General features: G+C 41.8%; 1 protein-coding gene across 1 annotated transcript; it reads left to right on the forward strand.

Annotated features, from left to right (window-relative positions):
• Positions 1-730: 730 nt before the first annotated feature.
• On the forward strand, positions 731-11,998 carry LOC306754028 (uncharacterized protein; the record flags this gene model as incomplete). Its single annotated transcript, XM_079237940.1, has 3 exons — positions 731-961; positions 9,543-9,663; positions 10,374-11,998. The coding sequence occupies 3 exons, from the start codon at positions 731-733 to the stop codon at positions 11,996-11,998; spliced, it is 1,977 nt and encodes a 658-aa protein (XP_079094066.1).
• Between the last annotated feature and the right edge of the window lie 3,065 nt (positions 11,999-15,063).

Consider the following 15,063-nt stretch of genomic DNA (forward strand, 5'->3'; position numbering starts at 1 on the left):
TATATATATATATATTAATAAATATGTAATACAAATATTAACTATAATAATGAATATAATAATAATAATAAATACAAATATGATAATAGTATGAGTATTGTTCAGTGTATAAAGTGCACTATGCATTGCTACAATGTCCAATGTTCACCAGCCTGATGGCCTGCGGATAGAAACTGTTCGTCAGTCTCGTGGTTCTGGACTTCAGACTTATAATAACTCATAACTAATAACTAATAACATAGTTATTAGTTATGTGCCTAACTAAAGCTGTTATTCTCATAATAAAGTGGATGAAAAAATGCACTAATGTAAATCTAAATGAAATGTGGTCTAAATAGAAAAGTTTAATCAATGTCTTCAAATAATCTGTAAAAAAGTTATGCTATGTTGAAGGTCTTTTCCCCGTGCACTATACTTTTTGTCGCTGTATCTTTTCAAAGCTCTGCGGGCGCTGGGTCCAGATACCCAAATGGAAACCAACTTCACCGCAGTACTCGTGAGCTCAGGCGAGAGGAGGGAATGGGTCCGAGCTCTCCAGCGGTGAATCCAGCAGCTGAAACCTCCAGCCTCCGCTGCTCCGCTGTGGGTTTCCACAGCAGGAGACGAGTGGATTAACATTTCAGCAGATTTATTGCGTCTCCCTTTTTTTGGGAAACAGCGAGGAGTCAAAAACGGGGAACTTTAGGATAAGCAAAGCTGCAGGCTCGTTTTAGCCATGTTCCCAGCGTCCATGAAAGCGGAGCGCAGACGGAACAAGGAGCGTCTGGAGGCCAGCCTGGCCGGCTTGTGTGAGCTGGAGCTGCTTAAACAGAGGCAAGAATGCCGGGTGCTGAGCGCTCTGTGCCTCGGGGACTCTCCGGGTCCCGGCCGGCCGCCTTGGGGAGCCCTACGGTCGGCACGATGCGCCCTGGACGCACCAAACGCCAACGCGTCGGATGACTACAGCCGCAGGCTCCAAACTGTGAGTTATGTCGGTTCTTTTGCATCGCGATGCCTGTAATGAAGGTCTGTTGGTTTAATGTTGTAAAAGATAGTGCGGGGTCATGAAAGTAAAGCAGACTTTAGAGTAGTGTCGCGTTTCGTAAACGTTGCATGGTCTTATGGAGGGCCCGCTATGGATCCTTTTGGATCACAGACCCACAGCTCCAGGAGACTCGCTCTTGGCAGAAGGGGACTCGGCCCATGAATGTGCTGTAGTCTGCAGAGATGTGTGTACATGTACATGTGTAATGAGGTAGTGCTCATTACACATGTATATGCCTCCTTGTTGTGTCATGGCTTTATATTCTTTCTGTTGTGAGTCTCTGAACCCTCAGCTCGCTTGTCCTCAGGGTGCAGATATGAACAACCAGAAGGTCCGAAAGTCACATATTTTACCATTTAAGGGCAAATTCAGGGGGGAGCTTCATTGCCAGTCATTTCACAAGGAAGAGCATGCCTTATCCAAACACCTCTATCCACAGTGCTGCTCAATCATCATTCACATGGAATAATTAATCACATTGAAGCTGAATTTTTGCCTCACTCTTCCAGATGTGGTCTTGATTGCATCAAACTCTTTAAAATACATTCTGAAACTAACATCAGTGTTTTCAAATGAGCTATTTTTCTTTTTGATAGGGACAAACGTAAACTATACTTATAGCATGTGTTCAATGTTCTCTTCTTTGGAGTATGACAAACAGGCCACAGGAAATAACAGTCAAATCTCAGACAAATGACCATTGTGTGCAGTTTGAGACGTCAAAACAACGTTCAGACTTGCCAGCATGACTTGACTTTAGCTTACAAAAATGAAAATGTAACACATTAAATTTATTTTGAATAGTCCAAATTTACAAATTTGCCTCAGAGGGCTTTTCAATCTGTGCACATGCAAATGTGATTATGTGGTTTGTGTCTCTTAGAGCCGCAGGGTCCCAACGCTGCAGCAAACACCGTCATGTTTGGAAGACAGGAACATTCCTTGAGTGTCACAGTGTTGGCAATTACTTCACATTTTAGAGAGTTCATACATTTTTTTTTATTTTGCACAATTCAAACAATAAAATAAAAAATCATAACAGAAAATGAATATCACAGTGCAGGAAGAGACAAAAAGCCAACTGGGCTTATTTGAAGCCTCCACCTATGTAAGATTAAAATGTTTACAAAGTTACAAACATAAATTGAAATATGCATAAGATAGACAACAAAAGAAAAGAAAGAAAAATAATGTAATTATGTCGAGTCTGTGCATGTGCCGTATGTGTGTGTGTGCGTGTGTGTGTGCGTGCGTGTGTATGTGTGTGTGTGCGTGCGTGAAAGTCAGCATGGCTTGCGTTTGTTCAGGGATGTTGGATCATACCTCTGTGGCATTTTCTAAGCAATGGTAACTAAAAATGTAGATATAACAGCTAAAACAAGAAAACATTTTTTATAGAGGGACATTTCTTTGTTAGGTGGGAAATGTCGTTCCACAACTTGGTTCCCCTAAATCTAATAGAGAATTGACCTCTGCTAGTCAGTAATTTAGGAGGATGAAGATGTGAAGATTGACGAGTTGAGTGAGAATGAATCTGTGAATTGACTTTGAAGAAGGTCTTGAAATGATCAGGAATATTTCCTTCACCTAAACGTATCTTATCATGTGATTGCAATGAGGGGATCTAAATAACAGCATCAGGTAAAAAGGGATGTGTTGGTTGAGAGTAATGAAAGTGGAGGCATAATTAGTGTTACAGGATTATGAATGTGGAGTTGCTTATTTTAACAGTAGAGCAGCTGGCAAAACATGATGAGGAGAGTGAACAGAAACACTCTCCCCTTCCACAACAGCTGCTGTGGAATTGCCCCTGAGCAAGGCATCAATCCACCAATTGCTTCAGTTAAACACTGGCTTTCCTCGATGAGTGCATGTGTATTCTACTTGGTATGGGGATGTAAGTAGTGTGTGTGTTTGTGCTGTCGTCCAATATAAATGAGTTGTGTGACCAACTGAAGCCAACACAAACATTCTCAACTGTAATGGATGTGTTGTGCCTACATTTCACACCTTGCTACGTTGAACAAACACAGTTGTATGTCTGTAGCTGTCTCAGCTCCTCGTGGGGTAGGGAGATGGGACCGGGGGGTTTTCACTCACTTGTGAGGTCTCCAAAACCCAAACTACCACCTGGTTACGTAGCCCTTTAAGCCCTCACCCTAACCCCTAATCCTATTTATTGTTTGAGTTGTGTTTAGAGGTTGTACATGGGGATTATATATTATTGTAGCCCTGATTTTTATGTTTAATTTGATACTTAGCATGTTTTTTTGTTTTGTTTTGGGGATTCATACCATGTTTTTGTCTTGATTTGTACCTTGTGACCTGATTATTAAAGTGACACAACAAAAATAATTACAAGCCAAAACACAAAAGACACCGAAATGTTTCCGTAAAAAAAAGCTTTGATGACAAACCATTCTCAAACATGTTGTTAGAGGATAAGATTGTAAACGTAAACCAAGACAAAAATCATGCAGTCCCAATATACAACTCAAACAAAACCCCAAGAAAGCAGAAAGCTTATTTCTAAAACGGTCCTCATCGTAAATGACAAAATTTCAAGTTAGGCGAGACAAAAGAAATGATCTGAGGAATAATCAAAGCGACAGCCTCTTGCTATGGTTGACGGTTCGTGCAAATATGAATGTATAGATAATGTAGGAAACAGAAAATTCAAACTGAAAAGTGGCATACAGACTGCTTGGCAAATGGGTTAGCACACACACATTCTATATTCACTCATGGAGAGCGTTCGCTATGCAAAACATCTTCAAGTAAACATAGTTCGTGCCAAGGATAAACCACCTGATCCAAATAATATAAGCAACAACATCCAGTAGCAATGTAACCAATAAAATACAGTATGTTAGAGGTGATTCAAAAATGCATCCCAATGCGGACATGAGCGATTCTGCATTGATGCGGTGACACGACACAATTGGGAGTTTGGTTTAAATTAATAAACTGCATTTTGCTGCCATTAGCAGTTATTTGTTCACTCCTCTTTCTCACCTCTGTTGGTGTTTCACTGAGGACAGAGGTTTGCAAAGAAACACTCAAGCAACATGTGCAGAGCATTCAAACTCTCAGCAGTCCACTACCTCTCGCTACCAATTAGCTGATCTGTTTCAACAATGTTGGGCTGAAAAAACATGCATGCGAACTGAAATTCAACCATGGGGTTCTGTCTGGAGATACAGTGACTTAAACCAAGTAAGAGTAGAGCTATGAGTGAGGAAAGACACTACTAACTGAAGGCTGAGACTAAGATGTGGCTTTTGTATGTTATAGATATGTAGTCTTATATTGGAAAGCATTTCAGATTGATCTGACTGCTTGTATTAATTGATGAAAAAGTAGTACCGTAAAAGTCGGGTTACACGCCCCTACTACCTTCGGTCAGTGTCCCCTTTTGCTCCCCGCTGTAGCCAGCTGGCGCTCATGCTAGTTCCCCGCTAGTGCTCCGCTAGCTCCCCGCTAGCTCCCCGGCAACCACCGAAGGTAGCGGGACCAGCCCCGGCTTGACACCCGACGCGGGCAGAGGGGACACGGGCATTAGCAGCAGCAGCGGGAAGCTAGCAGCAGGAGCAGGGAGCTAGCAGGAGCAGGGATCTAGCAGCAGCGCTAGCTTGCTACAGTGGGACACTGACCCTTGTAACCCGAGTTTTACGGGATATAAAAATTGAGGATGTGAAACATTGAAACAAGAAACCATCTCTACAGCTCTCTATCTGACGCTAATAAACAGAGCAGTCAGTTGAAAAACATGGCTTGGATCCTGGGCAGTGTTGGTCGTGAGCTTTACAACAGACAATTGGCCTTCACATCCTGGGCCAAACGCTGGGTTTTACAAATACAGAGGTCCAAATACTGAGCTTGCTAGGGGGGTTCAAGGGCATCTGATGTACCTGTAAGCTCTCATACATGAGAATGAGGTAAATGTTGCACTTCATGATTCATCTCCTATTTGCTCTCGTCCAGTCTGCGAAATGTACGTCATTTACGGTGGAAAAACGTAATAATGAAAACTGCTCTGCTTTTTGTTTAGTGAGCTTTTTGAATTACATTTTAGTGACGATTGCAACTGAGGAATATTGGTTTTATGATTTTAGAAGACCCCACAAAATGTTGCTACTGAGGCTCTCAGGACACACTGCTCTTGTCTCCCTGCTTTCAACATTAAATGATTCTGTTAATTTCTCTTACCATCCTCTACTCTTTTTTTCTTTCTCTCTCTGTTTCACTGTTTGTCACTTCTCTGTGACCTCTCTTTTTCTCTCTTCATCAACTACTTTTTTAATAAACACAGGGGCAAATCATGTTTATATGTAAGTGGTAGCGACCTGCGTTTTGATAATCTAGCAATGGAAAGAAAAATAGGTTAACAATAACATGTTGTAGGAACTCCAGCCATCCATCCATTTCGTCCGCTGATCTGGGATCGGGTCACGGTGGCAGCAGGCTGACCCAGGCTTCCCTCTCACCCGCAACTTTTTCCAGCTCATTTTGTTCCCAGCGAACTGGGAGATATAATCCCTCCAGCGTGTTCTGGGTCTTCCCCGGGGTCTCCTCCCAGTTGGGCGGGCCCGGAAAACCTCCAGTGGGAGGTGCCAGGAGGCATCCGAATTAGATGCCAAACCACCTCAGCTGGTGCCTTTTGATGCGAAGGATAGGCAGATCCACTCCGAGCTGTCTGATCACCCTATCTCTAAGGCCACCCTACGGAGGAAACTCATTTCGGCCACGTTCTTTCAGTCACGACCCAGAGTTTGTGACCATGGGTGAGGGTCGGAACGTAGACCGTCCGGTGAGACCCCCTAAGGGACCCGGTATAGAGCCTTCTCCAAGTCCACTCCACAAAGTACATGTAGACTGGTTGGGCAAACTCCCAGGACCCCTCCAGTAGTCTTGCGAGGGTAAAGAGCTGGTCCACTGGTCCACTGGTCCACGGCCGGGACGGGATCCTCACTGTTCCTCTTGAATCTGAGGTTTGACAAACGGTCGGACCCTCCTTTCCAGCCCCCTGGCATAAGGAGTAGTGTGCTACCCCGATAGTTCGAGCACACTCTCCGGTCCCCCCTTTTAAAGATGGGAACCACCACCCCAGTCCATGGGCACTATTCTTGACCCCCATGCGACATTGAAAAGTCGTGTCAGCAAAGACAGCCCAACAATGTCCAGCGAGTAACAAACTATAGTTTTTGTATATCTAATATGACTATGAACCACTGATCCCCTGATTGAAGGACGGCCCTCCTCACCACTGAGCGACGGTGGGTGATTACCAGCTAGAAGGAGAACATGTGAAGATCTAAGTTATTGATCACAGGAAATAACAGGGTCTGTGTTTTCAGTCTATCTCTGGTTATGTTTGCTCTTTTAAAACATTTCTTACATTAATCTGTGTTTCTGCTTCTGTCCAGATCATATGTTTCCCTCTGTCTCATCATCTCCTTTTCTCCTCCCCTTACCTTAAAAGGGAGAGCCTTTTTGTGTCTTCGATCCTGCTCTTTGCCTCTTCATCTTTGGTGACAGCAGCGGCTTTCAAACATTTCTTAAATACATATATTTTATTTATAATCTAATGTTCAAGGTTCCTGTTTATTAGTACACACACAAATACATGTGCTGCATATCTGCAAGTCCACCACTGTGAAATGACCCTTCATTGAGACAGTCTTCTCAAAAAGCATTCCTACCCCCACACCCAAGCAACCACTAACACACTCACATGGTTTATCTATCCATCGGTGCTCATGTTTCAAACAGATGCATGTCTCCATTTACGTTTTCGAGTTCAGTAGAGCACATCTCTGTGCCACTCCTTAATTCTTGTCACTTTGCAACTGCTTGTGAGAAATTAACAAATCAAATGTAATACCAATATAAGCACACTGTTGACAAATGCATTCCTGTGAAGAGACAGCTTGTGTTTGTGACATGTTCATTCTTTGTGCGCAGGTGATTGTTATAGTTGCATGTGTTATTAGTCAGCGATTTAGATGTAATAAGTGCATGAAGTATTGCTCATTTTGGATGTTGCATCAAGCCAGAGTGAATATTATTGGCAACTTTTAAGACTAAAACAAACAAAAAAACACACTTAAACGGAGGATGGAAAACATTGCAAACTCTACACACACACATTTGCGTTCTTGCCAAGTATGACTTTGTTAAAGTCAAGTTAGCTGCAGTAAACTAGACTACAGAGAGTGTTACATGTCTGGGGCACAACTGTACCAATGCTTTAGAGCTGGACACCTGTAGAACCACTGGAAGTGCGCTTTTTCAGCATTACGGCGTCAATGGTTCTGAAGGTGTGCATGTGTGTAAGCATGCATGTGTGCATTCATTCATGACTGTGTGTTTGTCTAGACATGACATGAGCATGTGTGTGTAAGCATGCACTCACATGAGGGGAACAAGCAACCATTGAGCCAGGATGGTCTCACATAAATAGCTGCTTAAAGCCACACACACAACCCCTTTCATGCAGTGCAAGCCTGAAGCAAAACCTAGCTTAACATAGCATGCAAAGGCATGTACACACAAACACACACACATACTGCATCTAATCTGAATCCTAAGTCTGCATGTGTTGGAGAGTCTTGTGATGCTCAGACTAAGTTAGTTAATGATTTCAATCTTCAAGGAGACAGGGTTGCATTTTGCAGCGAAAAACAGACAGCTTGATTAGATTTATGAGATTCTCATAACTTAAAGCTTAAAGAGACTTTGGAGGTATTGTGAGCACGGATTTGTTCAAAAATTAGCAGTCACCCCTGGTTTCCTACTTACTATGCTCTCTTTCTATTCCAATAATAATTTAACTGAGCTTCCATATGATGTTCTGGGAAAATGACAAGTGTATATGAAGACAAAGAGTCCTGCGTGACTTGACTATTTACTGCGTATTCTACCTTCTCATTACAGGTCATGCAACAGGTAACTAAATATTATGATTCAATTCAGTTTATTTCGTATAGCCCAAAATCACAAATACAAATTTGCATCGGAGGGCATAAGACATCCCTGTCCCGGGACCTCACATGGGATCAGGAAAAACTCCCCCAAATAAAGATAGTAAAAAACCCTTCCACAGGTGAAAAAGGGAAGAGCAACAGAGGACGATCCCTCTCCCCGGATGGATAGAAGCAATAGATGTCATGTGACCAGAATGAATAATGATCTATTCAACATCAACAATTTTGTAATGTTACTTTCAACTGTCTTTCCTGTATTTGTTTGTGCACTTCCTGTACAGCTGATGCTTTAAGGAGGAACCTCTGCCAGGCGTATGGATGGGTCAAGAGATTAAGCAAAACTCAAGTCTTCAGTTTTAAGCTATATAAAAAATTGGAGAGACAGTGAAGGGCACGTTTAAAAGTCAAGCTCATTAAAATGGACAATGCCAGGAAAAGTCTAGTGGATATCAACCAAAATATGTATGGGAAAATAACCGTATCAATAGTAACATGTGAAAATATAAGTTTTTATATTTAGAACATACACAACGGCAACCAAAGAGCAGTTTATTTAAATTCAGAAGACATGGACTTTGTGGCACATGCTGTTAGAAACACTTTTATGGAAAGGCAATGTACCAGCCACCTGTTTAAGATAAGAAGGCTAAAACAGACTGCACAAGCGGATATTCTGTCAAAAATTGGGTTGAAGAGATGATGAAAAAAGATCATAACTGCATCTGGTTTTTCTCCTGGAAAAGAAAGAAGAAAGAACACTTCCCTCTGCATGTTTTGGCATCTTCCTGGCTCTGATTTGCATTACAGAGTTTTATAAATGGCCTCTTTATGACAAAAAAATGTTTCCTCACTGACCATATAATCATAAACTATATTAGTTTAGGATCTTTTTTATCTCTTATACTAGGGATACTAGGGATTCACGCGGTGTATCATTTTGGCTGAATCATTTCACTGTTTTTGGCATTAAAAAACAAAATACTATAAAATAGACTGTATTGATTAATTTGCTGGATTTTCTGCAGTAAGCAGGGTTTGAAACGTGTAGAAGTATCTCAAATGTGAAACGTGGATTTTGTTTAAACATGTGAGGGCATCTATGAAAATCAGCTGACCAACTGCTGTATCTGAACAGTGAAACATTTCATGATTGGGAGTGTTTTAGAACCAATACTTCTCTTTAGTGACGTTGATTTCAGTTTTCTGTCTCTGTGCACTGTTTGTTTTTTTGCGGCCATAGCTGTCTGTGGATGTGAAGCGTGTTCCTCTCTGTGTCGCTACCAATCATCTTGGCGGAGGGACAGGGATTTGATATGCACACTCCAAATGAATGTGCATTTGAAGTGTATTCACATATTTCTCATGATGCAGTCTGGGTTGTGAATTTGAGGGTGTTCCCCTAACCTTATCCAAATATCCGATAAGGACAAAAAGTGAAAGAAACTTCCCACATTTGATTGTGATTTTCTGTAAGTTACAGAAAATATACATGCACTATAATTGGTGAATTTGTCTCATTATGTGCATTTCAGAGCAGTCTCCAGTGTATGCCCTGTGGTGTGAAGGCGTCTTTGGAACAGCAAGTGGCAGAGCTTAAAATGAACACTGAGGTCCAATCAGCAGATTCTCCAACTGACTGCCAACAAATTTCAGGTAAATAATCAACTTTGCTTCCTCCCAAAAACAAAATTCCACTGCAAAGCACATGCAAATGTTGAGGTAGACACAACGTTGGTTGATCTGAACACATACAAGGTTTCAGTACATTGTAACAGCTATATATCTCAATTTGGTTTAGAATACAAATACTGAACAAATCTCCTCTAGTGACTTTATGGATTCATCACCGATTATTATTTTTTCTAAAACTGACTGAATTAAAAAGTCTGGTTGAGGTCCAATCTGCATGAAAGGATAATTAGCTATTATGTGCTCTAGTTGCCATGTCATTGTGCTTATATTATTTTATATCTTATATTTTCACTGTAAGAATACTACAAGTAATTAATGCACTTCCATAACTAAAATAATAATTTATTTCACAAGGTGTGTTGTTGTTATTGTAGGTTTTAAGATTTTACGGTCACCTTCTCTTGGCAATGTTAGTGTTTAGTTAGTGTGTTGTTAGTGTTTTTTTGTCTTTTAGCTATATCATGTGCAGAACAAAATGGGTTGCCAAATATACTTTTGCAGCCATTATGATACCTGGGCAGCTTGCCAAAGTAAAGTCTATGTGTGGGAAACTTTGGTGTTTTTTTCTTTGAGAATGGTCAAGATTTGTAGACGCAGAATGTGTTTTGTACATCTGAAGTGGATGCAAGAATGATTTTGATCACTTTTCTTGTTTTAACTGTATTTATCAGGAGAGGTCCTTGTAGCCAGGAAAAATGGATCTCCTGAATCAAATTACCAACCTTTGGTCCCTCGTTCCCTCTCAGCATCTGATGGGACAGGAGAAACAGAGACAGGAGAAACAGACCTAACAAGATGGGCCACGATTACTGGTGCTTTGGGGGAGATGAGGGATGTTGACCCCAGTCAGGAGGATTTTCAACAAGCCCACAAAGTTAGGACTTATATATATGGATTGATCCAACGCAGAGCTCTACCCACACACTCCTCAAAGCTCCGTACCAGCCTGGCACATGATGCCCGAGCTGTCAATGTGGTGAGGCAGAGTAGTATATGCCGCATGGAGAAGCAACATTCCCCAAAGCAGGTGTCGGTTCAAGAGATCTCTACCCCGTGCCACAGTTCAGAGGGAACTGCTCCACAGGCTTGCCATAACCTTGATCGGGACCCTTACATAGGGACAGGGTTTACTGAAGAAGTCCCGCCCCTGTACCACCAAAATCTCCAGCAAAATATCCAACATCAACCAGGGCTTCATCATAGGCCCAGGCAGGCTTCCTTGATTAACACCTTCCGCTCAACCTTGCTAGATTATCCATCTTGCAGAGTGTTGCAAGCCCACCCAGACTCAGGTAATGCTGAGCTTAATTCACCTCAACATTTCCACAACTACCCTTCCCCTCTAGCTCTGTCAAAGCCTCATCAGCCACTTTCCCCTGAAGAGCAGCTGGTCAAAGCAGAGTATATTCCAGCCCATCCTTGCCGAGCCTTCACCAGAGCGTATGCTCATCACCACTCCAACCCCTACAAGGGTCCCGGGGTGCCCAACCGAACCACATATTCTCCAGAAAGAAACCATCATCAACAAGAGCATCAGCCCACAGCACCTCAGATCCAAACGTCCAGATCCCGAGGGGGAGCAAAGAAGTGTCACTCGAGTGAAGATAGAAATGGTGCCAGCAGGAAGCCGGGGAAGAAAGCATGTAGGTCTCAGTCCGAGAATAGCCTGCAAAGGGTTCCAGATCGCAAGTGCAATACAGTAGAGAGGGATGGCGGAGGAAGTGGAAGCGGTGGAAGGGGAAGCCGTAGTAGTCAATCCAGGAGCAAGAAACAACAGCAAGGAGGTGGGAGCTGTCGGCGCTGGCAGTCCACCCTGGAGCTCAGCCAAGATGAGACTGACCAACCACCCATGCAAGCACCCATGCGAGGCTCTTCAGCTTCAAACCAAAGGGACCATTGTGCAAGGCGCACACGCAAATCTCGCCCTACACATGCACCGCATGCCTACCCACACCATCCCAACTCCCACCATCTTCAGCCCATGGAGTACCAGTTAGAGAGGGAACAAGTGCCACTGTGTCAGCCTAGTGAGGAATACCCAAACCTACGTCAGGGTGAGTCTGAGTCAAGCATGAGCGAAGCCGACTCTCCAGAGTCCAGCTCTTTGTCCAGTGATTCAGATGAGAACGGTGGTCTCGTCTGGCCCCAACAACTACCCCCTCAACTGGCCCTCCCTTCGCCTTCTGTTCCACCTCTGCAGCCCAAGGCTTTTGTCAAGATTAAGGCTTCCCATGCTCTTAAGAAGAAGATCCTGCGCTTCCGCACTGGTTCACTGAAAGTAATGACCACTGTATAAAGTGGAATACTGGCCAAACTAAAATGGACAGCAGATCTTTGGACTACTTAGAACAATAGACCACAAACGACAAAGAATATAAAAAACAATGTGTATATGAAAGTTCTACGTTCTTGGTTGGAATAATTGATTGGACGGCTTTAGATAAGCCTTTACAAGTATTGAAGGAAATAGGCATCACCATATCAGCTGTTGTTTCAAAAATGAGATGTAAAATGATGTATGAAGTGTTACATTTTACTAAAAGTCTTATATGGATTGCTCATGTTTCGTCAAAGGATTCCAAAATTGGCCACATTGGCCCCTAAATATCCCCACCCTCAACATGCACATATCCAGTGATCTAGTATGTCAAAGTCCATGCTGGCATTGTCGTTGAGGTCACAGAGAACCGTATCGTATGGCTCTAATAAACCTACCATTGTCAGGGGCATTGGGCCTCATGCAAGAGCATCTCTGTACTCTTAGCCTAAACTTGTCTTGTTCATATGAGTGTCAGATTCATCAAACTGCTTAACCGCAAAAAAATATTTAGTTTCAACCTGATGTATGCCACCTGTTCATGGGTAACTGTGCATTTGTGAGATTGTATTATTTGCATAACCAACACTTTGCTTTTTACAGATTCTTTAAAAAGTATGTTTTTGTTGCTAGGTTGTCAGTCTCCATTTAAAAGTTTAACATTCTGGTTTCTATCTTGTTTTAAGCTAATTCTCCAACAGATACAAATGTGTACATTTTAAACATATTGTTGGTTATATAGTAGCCGACAATGTTGACAGAGATTACAGTTTGGTCCTTATGTTTGGATTATTTTGTTGCTAAAATGACGCATACCTGTTATTAGTCATACTTTATTTGAATAGGGTGATAACTCAAGACAACAACCACAAGGTAGTGCTTTTTACATGTTTTTCTGTATAAACATACAGCTATTACATATATTGTGGTTGGAAATAAATGTAGGACAAAGGAAATGTGAATGTGAAGGAGTGGATTGTTAGTACAGTGCAAATGTATTGCAAGACATTTTGTCTAGAAGTTGTGGATGAGATAACGTTATTGTTCAATCCGCTTCTAGCAGCAGACACAAACCAGCAAGATACATCAATCATTTTCATATCTTTAATAATCTTTTTAAAGTTTTGGAGAGATCAAATGTCTCACTCACAGAGTTAAGTGTTCTTGAAATACTTTAATGTTAATAGTAGGCTAATAAAAACATGCCTGCTCAAAGAATGCAACATTACAATGTCACTTGAGTATATATTAAACTAAATACTTATCAAGTATTAATTAAAGTGCACTAGCCAACTAACTATTAGCTTCTTTTTGTATGAAATTTGTTTGACAAAATGTATTATATGAAATAAAAGTGTTTGTTTTAGAAAATACCAAAACAATCGTGTGTGCTTTTCTTCATTGTATCAAACTGACCAAACAGTGTCAACAAGTTGGCAAACAACTGGCTAATAAGATTTTAAATGTGATTCTGAATTTTACAGGGAGCCAGTGCAGAGCAGCTAATCCAGGAGTAATGTGATCTCTTTTCATAGTTTTTGTTAGTACACGAGCTGCAGCATTCTGGATCAACTGGAGATGTTTAAGAGACGTAATAAAGCAGCCTGATAATACAGAATTTCAGTAGTCTAGTCTAGAAGTAACAAATGTATGAACACATTTTTCTGCATCGCTTTGAGATAAGATGTGCCAGATTTTTTAAATGTCACGTTGACTGAAAAAAGGCAGTCCTTGAGATTTGTTTAACGTTGGAGTTAAAGGACAAGTGCTGATCAAAGATAACTCTGAGATTCCTTACAGTGGTGCTGGATGCCAGAGCAATGCCATCAAGAGAAACTAGAAATCAGATAATTGATTTCTGAGGTGTTCTGGGCCGAGTAAAATAATTTCAGTTTAACATCAGGAAGTTGCAGGTCATCCATGTTTTTATGTCTTTAAGACATGCTTAAAGTTTAGCGACCTGGTGGATTTCATCTGGCTTGATTGATAGATATGATTGAGTATTCTGCATAACAATGAACGTTTATAGGCTGTTTTCTGATAAAAAAGCAGTTGCTTTTTCCCAGCCTCGACCGGTTTAGTGGTCGTACAGACCACCTCCGCAAATGTCTTCTCTGTCGCCTGCGTTTCAACATTTGCAATACAAGCATTTGCTCTTCAATATTGATGAGCTCCAACTTTAATGCAGCCGCTCCAACTTGGTCGCCATTGTTTACTGTGACCGGAATTCGGCTATAACCCCTGAAACCACACAGGCACACAGGCACACAGGCACACCCCCCTGGCGGCATGGCGGTTAATTGCAGAGCAACGCGGTCCCTCGACGCAGAACTTCGAATGCTCAACGACGGCGTCACGTCAGACCTGACGGAGAACCATAAATTAGGCTTTAGCCCCTCACGTCAGTGTATGAATGGGTGAATGATGACAAGTAGTGTGAAAGCGCTTTGCGTGGACGGAAGACTAGAAAAGCGCTTTACAAGTACAGGTACCTGACTGAAATTGGTCCTAGAACAGAACCTTGTGGAACTCCGTGACTAACGTTGGTGGTCGTCGAGGCTTCACCGTTTACAAATACAAACTGAGATCGATCTGATAAACAGGACTTAAACCAGCTTAAGCACCTTTAACGTCAATCGACTGTTCTAGTCTCTGTAATAAGATGTCATGGTCAATGGTGTCAAAAGCAGCACTAAGGTCTAACAAGACAAGAACAGAGACAAGTCTTTTATCTGATGCAATTAGAAGGTCATTAGTAATGTTCACCAGTGCTTCTACATCCTCAAATAAACTATCATTATGTAGAAAGTCCCACAACTGATTCACGACTATTTTCTCAAGGATCTCAGAGAGGAAGGGAAGGTTAGATATAGGTCTGTAGTTTGCCAACACCTCTGGATCGGCTTCTTAAGAAGAGGTTTGCCGGTAATTACAACTACTTTGAAAGACTGTGGTACGTGACCTGTTAGTAAAGACACGTTGATAATATCTAGTAGAGAGGTACTTATTAAAGGTAAAACTCTTTTAGCAGCCTCGTCAGGATG

Source organism: Taurulus bubalis, assembly GCF_910589615.1.
Source record: "Taurulus bubalis genome assembly, chromosome: 2".
Taxonomy (NCBI): Eukaryota; Metazoa; Chordata; class Actinopteri; order Perciformes; family Cottidae; genus Taurulus; species Taurulus bubalis.